The sequence below is a fragment of the Coregonus lavaretus genome (genome assembly GCF_964263955.1).
Source record: "Coregonus lavaretus genome assembly, chromosome: 11".
Classification (NCBI taxonomy): domain Eukaryota; kingdom Metazoa; phylum Chordata; class Actinopteri; order Salmoniformes; family Salmonidae; genus Coregonus; species Coregonus lavaretus.
The window spans coordinates 54,245,503-54,263,945 of record NC_139998.1 but is presented as its reverse complement, the minus strand read 5'-3'; the positions used below and the strand labels follow the sequence as shown (position 1 = coordinate 54,263,945).

The window sequence follows — 18,443 nt, the reverse complement described above, 5'->3', positions numbered from 1 at the left end:
ATCCTTTGGGGATTTCGTAAGTATTCTATAAGCGTTTCGTTTTTCTTCATGTTATTTAAGGGTTTTGAAGGGTCCTCGTGTACTCGCACGAAGCCACTCAGGCTGCTTCTCCTCTAATGCCAGCGTGTAATTCCACATGGAATCTGAGAGGAATTCAACCTCTACTGTCTCACAGAATGTTTGCATGGGCAGAGATAAGGACATTCAGTGCATTCCTCACTGCGGGATGAGTGAGAGAGAGAGAGCGCAAGAGAGAGAGAGAGAGTGCGTGAGAGAGTGCGTGAGAGAGAGCGTGAGAGAGAGAAAATGAAAAGAAAAGGTGGGGTGCAAATCAGAGCCTACCGAGACATGAACCCTCACAATGAGAAATCGATAGCACACATACACACACATGGATAGACACACACACACACACACACACACACACACACACACACACACACACAGCAGACCGCTCTTTTCTTAATCCCAGCCTGAAGGAACAAAATGTCTGCAAACAAGTGCCAGAGTAACAACATCCTCGATCGCAATTTAACAGCCATTACTGTGCTTGTTAATTACTGTAATTCCATCGACAACAAATCAAAAGCACCTTTAATGATGTGTTTCCTTTGGAACATCTACATTTAAAAATCGAATGAGTCCATTTAATATTAACCATCACAATAAATCCATTATTTATTTTAGGCAGGTCAAAAGAAAAACATGATATGAAGAAAATGCATTTCATAAGAACAGAATGACTCGTCCATCTGTATGTTATCTGGCTATGTGCCATGCCAGAGGCCGGAGGCTAGTTCATTTATACTGAACAAAAATATAAATAATAATAATAATAATAATAATAATAATAATATGCCATTTAGCAGACGCTTTTATCCAAAGCGACTTACAGTCATGCGTGCATACATTTTTGTGTATGGGTGGTCCCGGGGATCGAACCCACTACCTTGGCTTTACAAGCGCCGTGCTCTACCAGCTGAGCTACAGAGGACCACAGAGGGGGGAACAAAACGGAACATGTAAAGTGTTGGTCCCATGTTTCATGAACTGAAATAAAAGTTCCCATAAATGTTCCATAAGTACAAAATGCTTATTTCTCTGAAATTGTGCGCACAAATCTGTTTACATCCCTGTTAGTGAGCATTTATCCTTTGCTAAAATAATCCATCCACTTGACAGGTGTGGCATATCAAGCAGCTGATTAAACAGCATGATCATTAGACAGGTGCACCTTGTGCTGGGGACGATAAAAGGTCACTCTACAATGTGCAGTTTTGTCACACAACACAATGCCACAGATGTCTCAGGTTTTGAGGGAGCGTGCAATTGGCATGCTGACTGCAGGAATGTCCACCAGAGCTGTTGCCAGATAATTAAATGTTAATTTCTTTACCATAAACCGCCTCCAACGTCGTTTGTGAGAATTTGGCAGTATGTCCAACCGGCCTCACGACCCCAGACCCCGTGTAACCACGCCAGCCCAGGACCTCCACATTCGGCTTCTTCACCTGGCGGGATCGTCTGAGACCAGCCAACCCGGACAGCTGTTGAAACTCTGGGTTTTGCACAACCGAATAATTTCTGCGCAAACTGTCAAAAGCCGTCTCAGGGAAGCACATCACAGCTCCCACACAGTCACACACAGTATCTGCACATGTGGATGGACTCGCTTCACGCTGTTAAAGCATGATCGGTTCAGGACCAAAACAGCTGAGAAGTTGAGCCTCGCGCTTCAACGCTCTTAGTTGTGGTAATTGACCCACTATGCTGTTTACTTTGTGTACCTACATCATATCGCTGAGTCTACCTTTAATGCCAATTTGATTGAGATATTGTTTACTAGATAGCCTAATTAACACACCTTTGCATTTAGCACTAATTTCATTGCCTGTGTCTTGCTTTTTCTGCCTCAGTGCTCTTCGTTCTCCCTCATATGAAAATATACAAGTCAATGTCAGAATGGGAATATTTAAAAAGAGGGAACACTAGCAATTAAATTCCCAAATGTAGACTCTTATGACTTAATTAATCATGTGGCTACAAAACAGTATATATATATATATATATATAAAAAGTAATAAAAAAAAAAAAAAACACTAACCAGGAATTGTAACCAAACATAACATGAAAGGTGAACTTAGGGGAGGGAGAGGTGATCTCGTATCAGTTTTGAATTTGCAGTGGTGGTAGAGTGTGCGTGAGACTACACAACATGTTCAGTACGGGACAGCTGGGTAATGTGGGAGGCAGGGAGGCAGCTCATTGGTCACGGACGGAGCGGTTTAAACGGTGCCACCTGGAGATGCATGACTAACTGGTACATTACTGTTAACTGGAGTGGCAGATATATAGTGTATGGGCAGAAGCATTGAGAGCAGAGAGGTGGACAAACTGTACTGCAACTGTTAACACTTGGAGTGCCACAAAGTGCATGGGCAGGACAGGGAGTGGAGAAAGCTGTGATGTGATGTAAATAAAGAATAAGAATATGAAATGTTTTCAGTACTGTATTCCTCTAATGATTAAACCATTTCACAACAGTGGGATCGATAGCCTTGGCGGTGATGACAGAGACAGCTGATAGCATCAGTAATTACTGCCGCATCAATGTGTGTGTTGCTGCGTTGTCAGCCAGCACTGCAGAATCAGGGCTCCTCAAAAGGTGGTGCAGCCAACAACCAACGTCTCCTGCACAGCTTCTCCTCTCCTGGCCAACTGAGGCTCCCTCCCTCCCTCCCTCCCTCCCTCCCTCCCTCCCTCCCTCCCTCTACTGTTCTCCCTCCCTCCCTCCCTCCCTCCCTCCCTCTACTGTTCTCCCTCCCTCCCTCTAATGTTCTCCCTCCCTCCCTCTACTGTTCCCCCTCCCTCCCTCCCTCCCTCCCTCCCTCCACTGTTCCCCCTCCCTCCCTCGCTCTACTGTTCTCCCTCTACTGTTCTCCCTCCCTCTACTGTTCTCCCTCCCTCCCTCCCTCCCTCCCTCCCTCTAATGTTCTCCCTCCCTCCCTCTACTGTTCTCCCTCCCTCCCTCCCTCCCTCCCTCCCTCCCTCCCTCTACTGTTCCCCCTCCCTCCCTCCCTCCCTCCACTGTTCCCCCTCCCTCCCTCCCTCCCTCTACTGTTCTCCCTCCCTCCCTCTACTGTTCTCCCTCCCTCTACTGTTCTCCCTCCCTCCCTCCCTCCCTCCCTCCCTCTACTGTTCACCCTCCCTCCCTCCCTCCCTCCCTCCCTCCCTCCCTCCCTCTACTGTTCACCCTCCCTCCCTCTAATGTTCTCCCTCCCTCCCTCTACTGTTCTCCCTCCCTCCCTCCCTCCCTCCCTCCCTCTACTGTTCTCCCTCCCTCCCTCCCTCCCTCTAATGTTCTCCCTCCCTCCCTCCCTCCCTCCCTCTACTGTTCTCCCTCCCTCCCTCCCTCCCTCCCTCTACTGTTCTCCCTCCCTCCCTCCCTCCCTCCCTCTACTGTTCTCCCTCCCTCCCTCCCTCCCTCCCTCTACTGTTCACCCTCCCTCCCTCCCTCCCTCCCTCCAATGTTCTCCCTCCCTCCCTCTACTGTTAACTCTCCCTCCCTCTACTGTTCTCCCTCCCTCCCTCCCTCTACTGTTCTCCCTCTACTGTTCTCCCTCCCTCCCTCCCTCCCTCCCTCCCTCTACTGTTCACCCTCCCTCCCTCCCTCCCTCCAATGTTCTCCCTCCCTCCCTCTACTGTTAACTCTCCCTCCCTCTACTGTTCTCCCTCCCTCCCTCCCTCCCTCTACTGTTCACCCTCCCTCCCTCTAATGTTCACCCTCCCTCCCTCTACTGTTCTCCCTCCCTCCCTCCCTCCCTCCCTCCCTCCCTCCCTCCCTCCCTCCCTCTACTGTTAACTCTCCCTCCCTCTACTGTTCTCCCTCCCTCCCTCCCTCCCTCCCTCTACTGTTCTCCCTCCCTCCCTCCAATGTTCTCCCTCCCTCCCTCTACTGTTCACCCTCCCTCCCTCTACTGTTTATACAGTAGCTGCACATCAGTCCACCCCCTCCCCTTTCTTCACTAGGCTGGATTCACACTCCTTGATCTCTCTCTCGCTCTCTCTGTCTTGCTAAGTCTGCAGTCTCTCACTTTCTCTCTCTCCTCTTGTTCTCCCTCCCACTCTCTCTCTGCATTACCTCCTTTTGGAGAAAAAAAAAAACGGTGCAAAGTGGGGCTTAGTTTCAAGGTTCAGACTTCTGATTAGATAAGAGCTATTGAAACTGCAGGGATGGGCTTTGCAACTGATAATACTGCACAGCTGCACTGTAGCACTGAAACAATTGCGTGTATGTGTCCGCCACTCCCTGGAGATGAGATCACCAGGCCACATGTCATTAAGGTCAGGGTAGCAGAGCAGCACGGACTGTGTTGATACCACAACAACACGGAGACATAACAACAGGCAGATAAGCCACATCCTGATCTAGACGAGTCATACACATAGGCTACATCCCAAATGGCGCCCTGTTCCATATAGGTGTACTACTTTGGACCAGAGCCCTGCACTATGTAAGAATTAGGAGGCCATCTTGGATGCAGACATACACAGATACACCTTTCAAACCAATACGTTTTTCCGCCAACTTTAGCATTCCGCCAACTTTCAATTTTTTTTTGTTGATATAAAAAAGGTATTGCTGGCGACAAAGCCTCTACTTTTATTTCTGCCAACCGACCTAGTCATGATTGCATTAAAGTTCTGCCTACGGCTTAGTATGAAACGTAGCCGTAATGCAGAGGTGGCATTGGCACGCACTACGCTCTTAAGCTTCTGATGGTTGCTAGGCAGCGCTGGTTACTACTATCCTCCTGTCAGTTCTAAACTTTGCGAGGCAAGTCACTTCCCCCATCTCTTCACATAGCCCCACCACATGCACTGTTTTCTGAACCACAACTGGATGGATCCATAAAACATTACTGTCTGAATAAATATCACTGAATGACAGAAATATTGGAATAAATTAGGCTAATTGCAATTGAAGGCATCAAATTGTTGCTTACTGAAACTCCAAAAGTCATCCAAATTGTTATAATACATTTGAGGCAATTGCCTAACCGCGTGTTCAACTTCTTCAGCACAGTTTCACGCTGCTTTGAGACTAGCGCGGGGACTCGTCTTGATAAAACAATCAATGTCAACAACAACAAAATTCACTAAATCTCCGTTTGGATATTGGTTAGGCTACAATTAGCCTGTGGTAATGTTAGCTAAGTTGTGGTAATGTTAGCTAATCTATTTGTTTGCTCATCTATCACTGATCAGAAACATTTAGCGTGCGATAATGTAGCCTAAATCAAGTATAGGCCTATTATTTTTGCTTGATCGTGTATAGGCAACTCCAAAAGCCAGCGGATGTTGTGAACTATGAACATGAGACTCACATGGTTTTGAAAATATAGCTTGCTGTTATTTTCTATCACGATGAAGATACTTTCAATGTAAGACCCTACGCCTGCTCCCTAACAAAGCGGAGTGAGGGTAGGAAAGAGATGATACGTTGATCAAAAAAAGCATGGGCTTGTCTTGGGCTCTGTTTCATTTACATTTACATTTTAGTCATTTAGCAGACGCTCTTATCCAGAGCGACTTACAGTTAGTGCATACATTTAATTTTTTATTTTTTTATACTGGCCCCCCGTTGGAATCGAACCCACAACCCTGGCGTTGCAAGCGCCATGCTCTACCAACTGAGCTACACGGGGCCCATGTTTCAAAATACATCTTTATTTTATATGACAGCGGTTCCACAGGTTGCCATGATGCAAGTTGTGTGGGAAAAATATTATTTGTATTTTATTCTGTTATATTTAATTATATTCTTACTACAAAATATGTGTGTGTGTTGACTGTGATCTGGGTAGGTGTGTCTTGTCTGTTTAATTTACAAAATAATGAACTATGGATTTCATTCATTTGGATGTAAAATAAACTCAAAAAATGCCATTCTATTGTTTCTTAGGACCTGCCTAAACGAATCATTTATGGATTTTTTTTAATGGTGTATATTCAATGGATTTATTAAAATAGATGCCCATCCACATCGGTACACCACTACTACCACTCGTCCCCAGCATGGGAGGTATGAAAGGTGTATGCAGGCAAGAATGTGGTAAAAATGGGCCTGTTTGTAAGGGGGTCATACAGTTGAAGTCGGAAGTTTACATACACCTTAGCCAAATACATTTAAACTCAGTTTTTCACAATTCCTGACATTTAATCCTAGTAAACATTCCCTGTCTTAGGTTAGTTAGGATCACCACTTTATTTTAAGAATGTGAAATGTCAGAATAATAGTAAAGAGAATGATTTATTTCAGCTTTTATTTCTTTCATCACGTCCCCAGTGGGTCAGAAGTTTACATACACTCAATTAGTATTTGGTAGCATTGTCTTTAAATTGTTTAATTTGGGTCAAACGTTTCGAGTAGTCTTCCACAAGCTTCCCACAATAAGTTGGGTGAATTCTGGCCCATTCCTCCTGACAGAGCTGGTGTAACTGAGTCAGGTTTGTAGGCCTCCTTGCTCGCACACTTTTTCAGTTCTGCCCACAAATGTTCTATAGGATTGAGGTCAGGGCTTTGTGATGGCCACTCCAATACCTTGACTTTGTTGTCCTTAAGCCATTTTACCACAACTTTGGAAGTATTCTTGGGGTCATTGTCCATTTGGAAGACCCATTTGCGACCAAGCTTTAACTTCCTGACTGATGTCTTGAGATGTTGCTTCAATATATCCACATAATTTTCCTTCCTCATGATGCCATCTATTTTGTGAAGTGCACCAGTCCCTCCTGCAGCAAAGCACCCCCACAGCATGATGCTGCCACCCCCGTGCCTCACGGTTGGGATGGTGTTCTTCGGCTTGCAAGCCTTCCCCCTTTTTCCTCCAAACATAACGATGGTCATTATGGCCAAACTGTTCTATTTTTGTTTCATCAGACCAGAGGACATTTCTCCAAAAAGTACAATCTTTGTCTCCATGTGTAGTTGCAAACTGTAGTCTGTCTTTTTTTATGGCGGTTTTGGAGCAGTGGCTTCTTCCTTGCTGAGTGGCCGTTCAGGTTATGTCGATATAGGACTCGTTTTACTGTGGATATAGATACTTTTGTACCCGTTTCCTCCAGCATCTTCACAAGGTCCTTTGCTGTTGTTCTGGGATTGATTTGCACTTTTCGCACCAAAGTACGTTCATCTCTAGGAGACAGAACGCGTCTCTTTCCTGAGCGGTATGACAGCTGCGTGGTCTCATGGTGTTCATACTTGCATACTATTGTTACTACAGATGAACGTGGTACCTTCAGGCGTTTGGAAATTGCTCCCAAGGATGAACCAGACTTGTGGAGGTCTACAATTGTTTTTCTGAGGCCTTGGCTGATTTCTTTTGATTTTCCCATGATGTCAAGCAAAGAGGCCCTGAGTTTGAAGGTAGGCCTTAAAATACATCCACAGGTACACCTCCAATTGACTCATGTGATGTCAATTAGCCTATCAGAAGCTTCTAAAGCCAAGACATCATTTTCTGGAATTTTCCAAGCTGTTTAAAGGCACAGTCAACTTAGTGTATGTAAACTTCTGACCCACTGGAATTGTGATACAGTGAATTAGAAGTGAAATAATCTGTCTGTAAACAATTGTTGGAAAAATTACTTGTGTCATGCACAAAGTAGATGTCCTAACCGACTTGCCAAAACTATAGTTTGTTAACAAGAAATTTGTGGAGTGGTTGAAAAACGAGTTTTAATGACTCCAACCTAAATATATATAAACTTCCGAATTCAACTGTTTAATATTACCAAACCATTTTTTACAGACAAAATCCTGTAAATCCTACGTGAAAGCAGTCATAGTCATCAGGTCAGTGACAGAAGCTAAGCAGGGTCGGGCTTGGTTAGTGCTTGGATGGGAGATGACCTGGGAACACCAGGTGCTGAAAGCTAAGGTCAATGACTACTAAACCGTACTGTAAGTCAGTCAGGAATTATAAACAGAACTTGTCACTTTTATATGTTTATGGAAAAAACAAAATATAAGTTGTTTGTCTATTCCATTTTCTTTGGCAATGTAAAAATATGTTTAGTTGGTTTTGGACTTGGTTAGTTTTTTTTAGGTTGTTCGGGCACACAAACATCTTTCTGGAGGCAAGCCGAAGTTCTAAGCAGAAGTGTACGCCCCTTCGTCGGTGATTGGTCAGCAGTAGGGATTCTTCAATAAAGTCTTTGTTGTCATTCAACGAGGGACGACTCTCTTTCATGCAAAGGTTTTAATTGAGAAATACTGCACCAAAAATGTGTCAAAATTATTGACAGATTTGAGTTATTTTAGATTTATTCTGCGGCTCAAAAAATGGACAAACTGTATTATTGCCGCTTATTTCTCGTTTTTCAAGCGAAGGTCTTTTAAAAGGGACTATGTGAACACACTAGGTGCCAGCCGAACACACTCGTTCAGGAGAGGAGGGGTGCCTCTTTTCACACAGGCGGACAGGGGTGAGGGGGGACAGAGAAAGTGGGGCGGTGTGTGTGTGGGGGTGGTGTAGTGTCAGGTTTCCCTTCCCAGTCTCCTTCCCCCACAGCTGGGGTCAGATGGGTCACCCAACCAGTCCCCCCCCCCTCCCACTCATCTCCCCTCATTTCAGAGGCCCAGCATGCAGGAAGTGCTAACCTTACACCCCCCCCCCCCCCCCCCCTCTCTTCTTCCCCACTTCTCCTATAGCTGTGAGCCCTCTAAATCTAATCTACCTCGGGAGGCTGCTGTTCTAAAACAAGGCTTGACATTCAGGTAAATGTGTCAGTGGTATACTGCTCAACCCTACTGGCCCGGGCCAAGATCTCACAGGATAGTGGATGTGTGCATCATTTCAATATCAGGTGATTTTATCTTTAATTATCGGGCTGACCAAGCTAGCTTATAATAACCTTTTTATTTATTTGACCTTTATTTAACTAGGCAAGTCAGTTTAGCACAAATTCTTCTTTACTATTTCCACATTATTTATTTCCACAAGATTCAGTTGAGGTTTAGGGTTTAGTGAATGATTTTTCCCAAATACAATGCTCTTAGTTTTTTTAATATTTAGGACTAACTTATTCCTTGCCACCCATTCTGAAACTAACTGCAGCTCTTTGTTAAGTGTTGCAGTAATTTCACTCGCTGTAGTAGCTGACGTGTATAGTGTTGAGTCATCTACATACATAGCCACACTAGCTTAACTCAAGGCCAGTGCCATGTCATTAGTAAAGATTGAAAAAAAGTAAGGGACCTAGACAGCTGCCCTGGGGAATTCCTGATTCTACCTGGATTATGTTGGAGGCTTCCATGAAAGAACACCCTCTGTGTTCTGTTAGACAGGTAACTCTTTATCCACAATATAGCAGGGGGTGTAAAGCCATAACACATACGTTTTTCCAGCAGCAGATGATCGATAATGTCAAAAGCCGCACTGAAGTCTAATAAAACAGCTCCCACAATCTTTTTATCATCAATTTCTCTCAGCCAATCATCAGTCATTTGTGTAAGTGCAGTGCTTGTTGAATGTCCTTCCCTATAAGCATGCTGAAAGTCTGTTGTCAATTTGTTTACAGTAAAATAGCATTCATTGTATCTGGTCAAACACCATATTTTTCTTAAAGTTTACAAAGGTTTGGTAATAGGCTGATTGGTCGGCTATTTGAGCCAGTAAAGGGGCCTTTACTATTCTTGGGTAGCGGAATTACTTTTGCTTCCCTCCAGGCCTGAGGGCACACACTTTCTAGTAGGCTTAAATTGAAGATATGGCAAATAGGAGTGGAAATATCGTCCGCTATTATCCTCAGTAATTTTCCATCCAAGTTGTCAGACCCCAGTGGCTCGTCATTGTTGATAGACAACAATAACTGTTTCACTTCTTCCACAATCACTCATTTTACAGAATTCAAAATTAGAACGCTTGTCTTTCATAATTGTATCAGTTATACTTGGATGTGTAGTGTCAGTATTTGTTGCTGGCATGTAATCCCTAATCTTGCCAATGAAAACATCATTAAAGTAATTGGCAATATCAGTGGGTTTTGTGATGAATGAGCCATGTGATTCAATGAATGATGGAGCTGAGTTGGCCTTTTTGCCCAAAATTTCCTTAAGGTGCTCCAAAGCTTTTTACTATCATTCTTTATGTCATTCATCTTTGTTTCATAGTGTAGTTTCTTCTTCTTTTTATTCAGTTTCATCACGATTTCTCCATTTGCAGTACATTTGCCAATCGGTTGTGCATCCAGACTTATTTGCCATTCCTTTTGCCTCATCCCTCTCAACCATACCATTTTTTAATTACTCATCAATCCAGGGGGATTTAACAGTTTTTACAGTAATTTTTTTTAAATGGGTGCATGCTTATTAGTAACTGGAATAAGCAATTTCATAAATGTGTCAAGCGCCTGGTTGCTCCTCATTACACACCACAGACTAACAAATATTATTTACATCAACAACATAGGAATCACTACAAAACTTATTAGTATGACCTCTAATCATAAGCCTGGAGGCCAAGGTAAGACATTAACCCACCCTCCCTCTCTCACACACACACACACAACAAACACACACACACACACACACACACACACTGACACGCCCCTTCTCAAACCCAAGGTCCCATTTCAAGGAATGTCCCTTATAGTATGCCTCCGCCCTGTTTCCTCAAGCCAGTCTCTCCCCAGCTCCCAACTCAACTGCTATAGAGAAGACTCACATCTGTCTGGCTGATCCTGAGTCAGGCTCGGTAGCTCTGTGCTGTTTTTGGAGCCACAAGGACTGATCCTACATCAGACCTAGGGGGGCAGACTCTCTGCTACTGCTTCGTAAACCTTCAACATCCTGTTTCGTGGTCCGGGGGGAAGAGTGAGAGAGTAAATTACTTGGATTTTGGACTGAACTGTCCTTTTAACTGGTCCGAGTGTGGTATCGACTGTTCTTGGATCAGTTTCCTGTGTCTGTTTGTTTGTGGCGCTGATGTGAGGTCAGGTCTAGTGTGTGTGCTAGTGTGTATGTCTCTGGTTGACGCACAGCAAGCTGGAGAGGGTAGAGGGGGGAGGGCATCCGGTTTCAGTCCCAGGGAACACCTCACTGTGTGTGTGTGATGTAGAATGGCCTTATTAGGCATGGAGCGGGTGAGGGACCAGGGAGAGAAAGCCCTACACTCTACAGCCAGCTCCAGAGACCAGGGACCACAGCCAGCTCCAGGGACCACAGCCAGCTCCAGAGACCAGGGACCACAGCCAGCTCTAGAGACCACAGCCAGCTCCAGAGACCAGGGACCACAGCCAGCTCCAGAGACCAGGGACCACAGCCAGCTCTAGAGACCACAGCCAGCTCCAGAGACCAGGGACCACAGCCAGCTCCAGAGACCAGGGACCACAGCCAGCTCCAGGGACCAGGGACCACAGCCAGCTCCAGAGACCAGGGACCACAGCCAGCTCCAGAGACCAGGGACCACAGCCAGCTCCAGAGACCAGGGACCACAGCCAGCTCCAGAGACCACAGCCAGCTCCAGAGACCAGGGACCACAGCCAGCTCCAGAGACCAGGGACCACAGCCAGCTCCAGAGACCAGGGACCACAGCCAGCTCTAGAGACCACAGCCAGCTCCAGAGACCAGGGACCACAGCCAGCTCCAGAAACCACAGCCAGCTCCAGAGACCAGGGACCACAGCCAGCTCCAGAGACCAGGGACCACAGCCAGCTCCAGAGACCAGGGACCACAGCCAGCTCCAGAAACCACAGCCAGCTCCAGAGACCACAGCCAGCTCCAGAGACCAGGGACCACAGCCAGCTCCAGAGACCAGGGACCACAGCCAGCTCCAGAGACCAGGGACCACAGCCAGCTCCAGAAACCACAGCCAGCTCCAGAGACCACAGCCAGCTCCAGAGACCAGGGACCACAGCCAGCTCCAGAGCTCTACTCTCTCCCTCTTTCCTTAATCTGTTTGTCATTCGGTCTCCTCTCACTCCACTCACTTCCTACCATCTCTGTGTGATTCTGTCTCCCCTCTTCCTCTCTTAAATCCTGCTCTTCACACAGACACAATAATACTGTACGTATCTGTTCTCTCTCCCTCTCTTTACTTTATTCTGTTGTGAGAAACAGTGCTTCCTTGTGCATGACTGTGTGTTTCATCTTTATCCTCAGTATTTTTCATTAGAAGCATGTATTATATCGTGTCATCTGAGAGGCAGACAGTCTATGATGCTACGGCTCAAATGATCAGATCAATTAATCTCCCTCCAGCTTTCATTCTGCCCCACACTCTCTCTCTAACTTTCATTCTGCCCCACACTCTCTCTCTCCACCTTTCATTCTGCCCCACTCTCTCTCTCTAGCTTTCATTCTACACCACTCTCTCTAGCTTTCATTCTGCCCCACTCTCTCTCTCAGCTTTCATTCTGCCCCACTCTCTCTCTCTAGCTTCCATTCTGCCCCACTCTCTCTCCCTCTAGCTTTCATTCTGCCCCACTCTCTCTCCCTCAAGCTTTCATTCTGCCCCACTCTCTCTCCCTCAAGCTTTCATTCTGCCCCACTCTCTCTAGCTTTCATTCTGCCCCACTCTCTCTAGCTTTCATTCTGCCCCACTCTCTCTCCCTCAAGCTTTCATTCTGCCCCACTCTCTCCCTCTTTAGCTTTCATTCTGCCCCACTCCCACTCTCTCAACTTCTATCAACAGACCCTTTCACTCCTTACATCCCTCCCCCTCGCTCGCCCTCTAATTCTATCATTAGACTCCTCTCTCTCTCCCTCTCCAAGGTTGAGTAATGGGGCGGATCGAGTGGTGCTCTCCACAGCTCCTGGGACTTATTAGGAAAACTCAACATTCTGGGCGCCACACACACTTTCTGTAAACTCGAGTAGAGACGGTTCAGAGTGCCGTGCCGCGCAAACGTTAAAAACGGCTCCTTTGTTGCTGAGAAGAAAATAGGCCTACTATCCCGCTACACTGAAGTTGTGGATTTCCATGTATAAAAAAGGTTTTAACTCTGTATAACAAATGATGCTTTCCCTGTCCTTAAAGAACCAAGTCTCGGTCTCTCTTTGGTTGGAGCTCAATTGTGTTGTGACATTGGCGTAAGGTTAAAGGTGTCTTTTCCCTACCATGTTAAAACTACGACAATGCCTTTGTTTACAGCTTTGCATTTCTGCAGAGGGCCGCTGAGGGCACCAAGTTAATGGATCACGAGAGAAGCAGGGGATGAGTGGAGGAAGGGAGGGAGGGAGAGATGGTTCAGTGCCAGAACAGGAAGTCCTGACTGGGCAACAGCCATTTCCTGTGTACTGTGCAGCATGTAAGAGGGGCTCGAGGCAGAAGTTGTGCCTAAGGATCAGCTTTCCCAATCCCATCCCTAACTATATCCATCAAGAGGTAAAAGAGGAAACTGACTTTGGATCAGTGCTAAAGGGCAACTTCATCATAGACATTAAGGGGGTCTTGAGGTAGAATCTGCCTCTTAAGCGCATATCTAGGATCAGATTATCCTACCCCCAATCGTAACATTAACCATTAGGGGGATGCTAAAATATCTGATCTTGTATAATTGGCTAGGGGCAACTTAGGGGCAACCAATAATACATCACATGGGGAGGTTTTTGTGAGTGCAGTGCGCCCTACCTTGATGTCAAAGTTACAGTCGAAGCGCTTGATGAGCACGATGAAGGCGCCAGTGAGGTTGTCCCGGACAGGGGGTGGGTCGATGGGCTCGCAGGCATTTTCGGGCCGTGCACCAATCAGAAAGCCCTGTGGGTGTGACATCACAGTACAGTTAGAGCATCAGTTATGTGACTATCGCTCAAGGAACATGGTCAACATGACCGAAAAGTCAACAAAACAGTGTGTGTGGGATGAATTCTGTCGACTAAGTAAATTTACTTTCCGATACCAAAAACAGGAAATTGCGGTGGTGTGCATTTTCATCTTTGCTCTCCTCAACAGAAACATTCACTGGAAATAAACATTCACTGGAATCTAAATAAATATTCAGTGGAATCTAAATAAATATTCAGTGGAATCTACATAAATATTCAGTGGAAGATCAAACATCTAAAATTACATCAATTAGACTAGAGAGAAATGGTGAGCCACCTACTGAACAAAGAGAACAGAAATGACAAAAATAACAATTTAATAAAATAAAATAAATGTAATGGCTAAAGTAACATTCAATATGGAGCCTGAATTTTGTTTTAATTAAAGCTGCAATATTGAACTTTTTGGGCGACCTGACCAAATTCACATAGAAATGGGAGTTACAGTGGGGGAAAAAAGTATTTAGTCAGCCACCAATTGTGCAAGTTCTCCCACTTAAAAAGATGAGAGAGGCCTGTAATTTTCATCATAGGTACACGTCAACTATGACAGATAAATTGAAAAAAAAAAAAAAAAAATCACATTGTAGGATTTTTAATGAATTCATTTGCAAATTATGGTGGAAAATAAGTATTTGGTCAATAACAAAAGATTCTCAATACTTTGTTATATACCCTTTGTTGGCAATGACACAGGTCAAACGTTTTCTGTAAGTCTTCACAAGGTTTTCACACACTGTTGCTGGTATTTTGGCCCATTCCTCCATGCAGATCTCCTCTAGAGCAGTGATGTTTTGGGGCTGTCGCTGGGCAACACGGACTTAAAACTCCCTCCAAAGATTTTCTATGGGGTTGAGATCTGGAGACTGGCTAGGCCAGTACAGGACCTTGAAATGCTTCTTACGAAGCCACTCCTTCGTTGCCCGGGCGGTGTGTTTGGGATCATTGTCATGCTGAAAGACCCAGCCACATTTCATCTTCAATGCCCTTGCTGATGGAAGGAGGTTTTCACTCAAAATCTCACGATACATGGCCCCATTCATTCTTTCCTTTACACGGATCAGTCGTCCTGGTCCCTTTGCAGAAAAACAGCCCCAAAGCATGATGTTTCCACCCCCATGCTTCACAGTAGGTATGGTGTTCTTTGGATGCAACTCAGCATTATTTGTCCTCCAAACACGACAAGTTGAGTTTTTACCAAAAAGTTCTATTTTGGTTTCATCTGACCATATGACATTCTCCCAATCCTCTTCTGGATCATTCAAATGCACTCTAGCAAACTTCAGACGGGCCTGGACATGTACTGGCTTAAGCAGGGGGACACGTCTGGCACTGCAGGATTTGAGTCCCTGGCGGCGTAGTGTGTTACTGATGGTAGGCTTTGTTACTTTGGTCCCAGCTCTCTGCAGGTCATTCACTAGGTCCCCCCGTGTGGTTCTGGGATTTTTGCTCACCGTTCTTGTGATCATTTTGACCCCACGGGTGAGATCTTGCGTGGAGCCCCAGATCGAGGGAGATTATCAGTGGTCTTGTATGTCTTCCATTTCCTAATAATTGCTCCCACAGTTGATTTCTTCAAACCAAGCTGCTTACCTATTGCAGATTCAGTCTTCCCAGCCTGGTGCAGGTCTACAATTTTGTTTCTGGTGTCCTTTGACAGCTCTTTGGTCTTGGCCATAGTGGAGTTTGGAGTGTGACTGTTTGAGGTTGTGGACAGGTGTCTTTTATACTGATAACAAGTTCAAACAGGTGCCATTAATACAGGTAACGAGTGGAGGACAGAGGAGCCTCTTAAAGAAGAAGTTACAGGTCTGTGAGAGCCAGAAATCTTGCTTGTTTGTAAGTGACCAAATACTTATTTTCCACCATAATTTGCAAATAAATTCATAAAAAATCCTACAATGTGATTTTCTGGAATTTTTTTTCTCATTTTGTCTGTCAGTTGACGTGTACCTATGATGAAAATTACAGGCCTCTCTCATCTTATTAAGTGGGAGAACTTGCACAATTGATGGCTGACTAAATACATTTTTTCCCCACTGTATAGATCTGTCATCATCATTGAACGCAAGTCTAAGAAGCGGTAGATCAGTTCTATTTCTATGCTTCCCGTTCTTAAGTTGAGTTTTTGTGTCTTTTACTTTCGGTTTTGAACACCAGCTTGAAACAGCTGAAAATATCATATTTTTGGTAATTTCACAGCTGTTTAAATGGTACAATGATTCTCTACATTATATTTGCTTGTTTTGTCACGAACTGAAATTAGGCAAACTATTTGATTTTTGCATACTGCACTTTTAAGAGACAGAACGCTGTATTCAAACCCTTCCATTTCTTGTCGATTAGTACGTACAATGACACCACTGATGAAACACACAGACCAGATTAAAATCTTAGCTGGGAATTATTCTGGTTGCCACAGATGTCAAATAATTAAAATAAAATTCTGCATAAAAAAATATTAATAAAAACATGAATAACAAATAATCTCCAGAGAGACAAAAATGCCGTTGCCATGGAGTAGTAACTACGGGAAGTGAGGTGAAAGTGAGGAAAGAAATGCCGTTGCCATGGAGTAGTACCTACAGGAAGTGAGGTGAAAGTGAGGAAAGAAATGCCGTTGCCATGGAGTAGTAACTACGGGAAGTGAGGTGAAAGTGAGGAAAGAAATGCCGTTGCCATGGAGTAGTAACGACGGGAAGTGAGGTGAAAGTGAGGAAAGAAATGCCGTTGCCATGGAGTACCGTAGTAACTACGGGAAGTGAGGTGAGAGTGAGGAAGGAAAGAAGAAATAAAGGAAGAAAAACGATGCTGTCTGTCTGGAACAGGGGTAAGCAACCCCGGTCCTGGAGCATGCTTCTGATTGAACCCACCTGGAAGACCAGGCGTGTTGAATTTAGGCAATCATTGAACTGGTCTATTAGCTCAGTTCGTCAGGTATGGTTTGTAGTTGGGGAGAAAATAAATCCTGCAGTAGCTGCGGCACTCCAGGAACAGGGTTGCCTACCCCTGGTCTAGAATGACTTTCTCAAAACCGTATTTTACATTTATTTTCCTTTTTTTATTGGGTTTCAGAGGGAGAGGTTGTTTGTAGTGCTAGATGAAAGAGGCTGTTGGGGTGACAGTCTTCCATAGGGAGGGAGGAAGAGAGGTAGACAGCGAGAGAGAAAGAAAGAGAGAGGGGGGAGGGAGAGAAAGAAAGAGAGAGGGGGGAGGGAGAGAGAGAAAGAGAGAGGGGGAAGGGAGGGAGAGAAAGAGAGAGAGGGAGGGAGAGAAAGAGAGAAAAATAGTGAAAGTGAGTATGGCTGGCTGGCAAACATGGTTTGAGGTGGGTAGCCATATTGGCATCTAAAGTCCTTGAGTTATAATGCTATTTTCAAGGGAATATCTATGCCAACATTGGCCAAAATGGTAACATATATAGCCCCAGTGAGTCAGACTCCACAGGGTGGGATCCACACGGAGCACTGTGCGAATGAAACCCAGCAGGTCCTGCAGCGCTGGTCTAGGACCCGCCTCGGGCATGACTCAGCCTGTCAGAACACAGCCAGAGAGGCAGGCCTAAGGCCCCAGCCAATCACCCGCAGGCTAGCTGAGATTGAATGACAGATACTGTCCAATCACAAGCATGCTTCCTGAATTTCAGGGCCTGATGCTGTCCAATTACATTGAGGTACTGTTCAGAGAGAGGTGTCCTGGGGTTTCTTCAGTGAGTGAAACGTTCATTACATTGCAGACAGAAACGTAATAAATAGAGCCGACTGACACGATTCTCTTCTACAAGACAGATAATCATATCTGTTCTGCACATTCTACTTCTATCTGAACATTCTGTAATGTTGTGCCCTCCTGAACAAACCGCTGCTCTCCAGTGTTTCACCCACTGGCTTCACAATAACCTCACACCATTAGCTTCACAATAACCTCACACCATTAGCTTCACAATAACCTCACACCATTAGCTTCACAATAACCTCACACCATTAGCTTCACAATAACCTCACACCATTAGCTTCACAATAACCTCACACCATTAGCTTCACAATAACCTCACACCATTAGCTTCACAATAACCTCACACCATTAGCTTCACAATAACCTCACACCATTAGCTTCACAATAACCTCACATCATTAGCTTTACAATAACCTCACATCATTAGCTTCACATTTAACCATAATCACGCTATTATGTTGAGGTTTATTGATTTGATAATACCTGTCCCGTTTCCTTGCACTATTAAAAGCTGCAATATGTAACTTTTTGGGCGACCCGACCAAATTCACATAGAAATGTGTGTTATAGATCTGTCATCATCATTGAAAGCAAGTCTAAGAAGCGGTAGATCAGTTCTATGTGCGCTATTTCTATGCTTCCCATTCTTAAATTTAGTTTTTGAGTCTTTTCCTTTCGGTTTTGTACACCAGCTTCAAACAGCTGAAAATACAATATTTTGGGTTAAGCATTTCACAGCGGTTTAAATGGTACAATGATTCTGTACACTATACTTGCTTGTTTTTGTCACAAACTGTAATTAGGCGAAGCGATTTCTGCATAGTGCATCTTGAATGCACTGTAACTTGTTTGCACATCCTATCAGGTGTGAGTGCAG

General features: G+C 44.9%; 1 protein-coding gene across 5 annotated transcripts in view; it reads right to left on the bottom strand.

Annotated features, from left to right (window-relative positions):
* LOC311137745 (E3 ubiquitin-protein ligase RNF13-like) overlaps window positions 1–18,443 on the bottom strand; it is an 82,690-nt gene that overhangs the window by 33,842 nt on the left and 30,405 nt on the right. For all 5 annotated transcript variants that reach the window (XR_014613975.1, XR_014613976.1, XM_084172317.1 and 2 more), the window contains exon 4: window positions 13,638–13,763. Coding sequence is in view for 3 of the 5 variants with exons in the window: in XM_084172317.1 (XP_084028443.1) it covers window positions 13,638–13,763 (126 nt within the window). In the remaining 2 variants the exon portion in view is untranslated. The remainder of the gene's footprint in view (window positions 1–13,637; window positions 13,764–18,443) is intronic.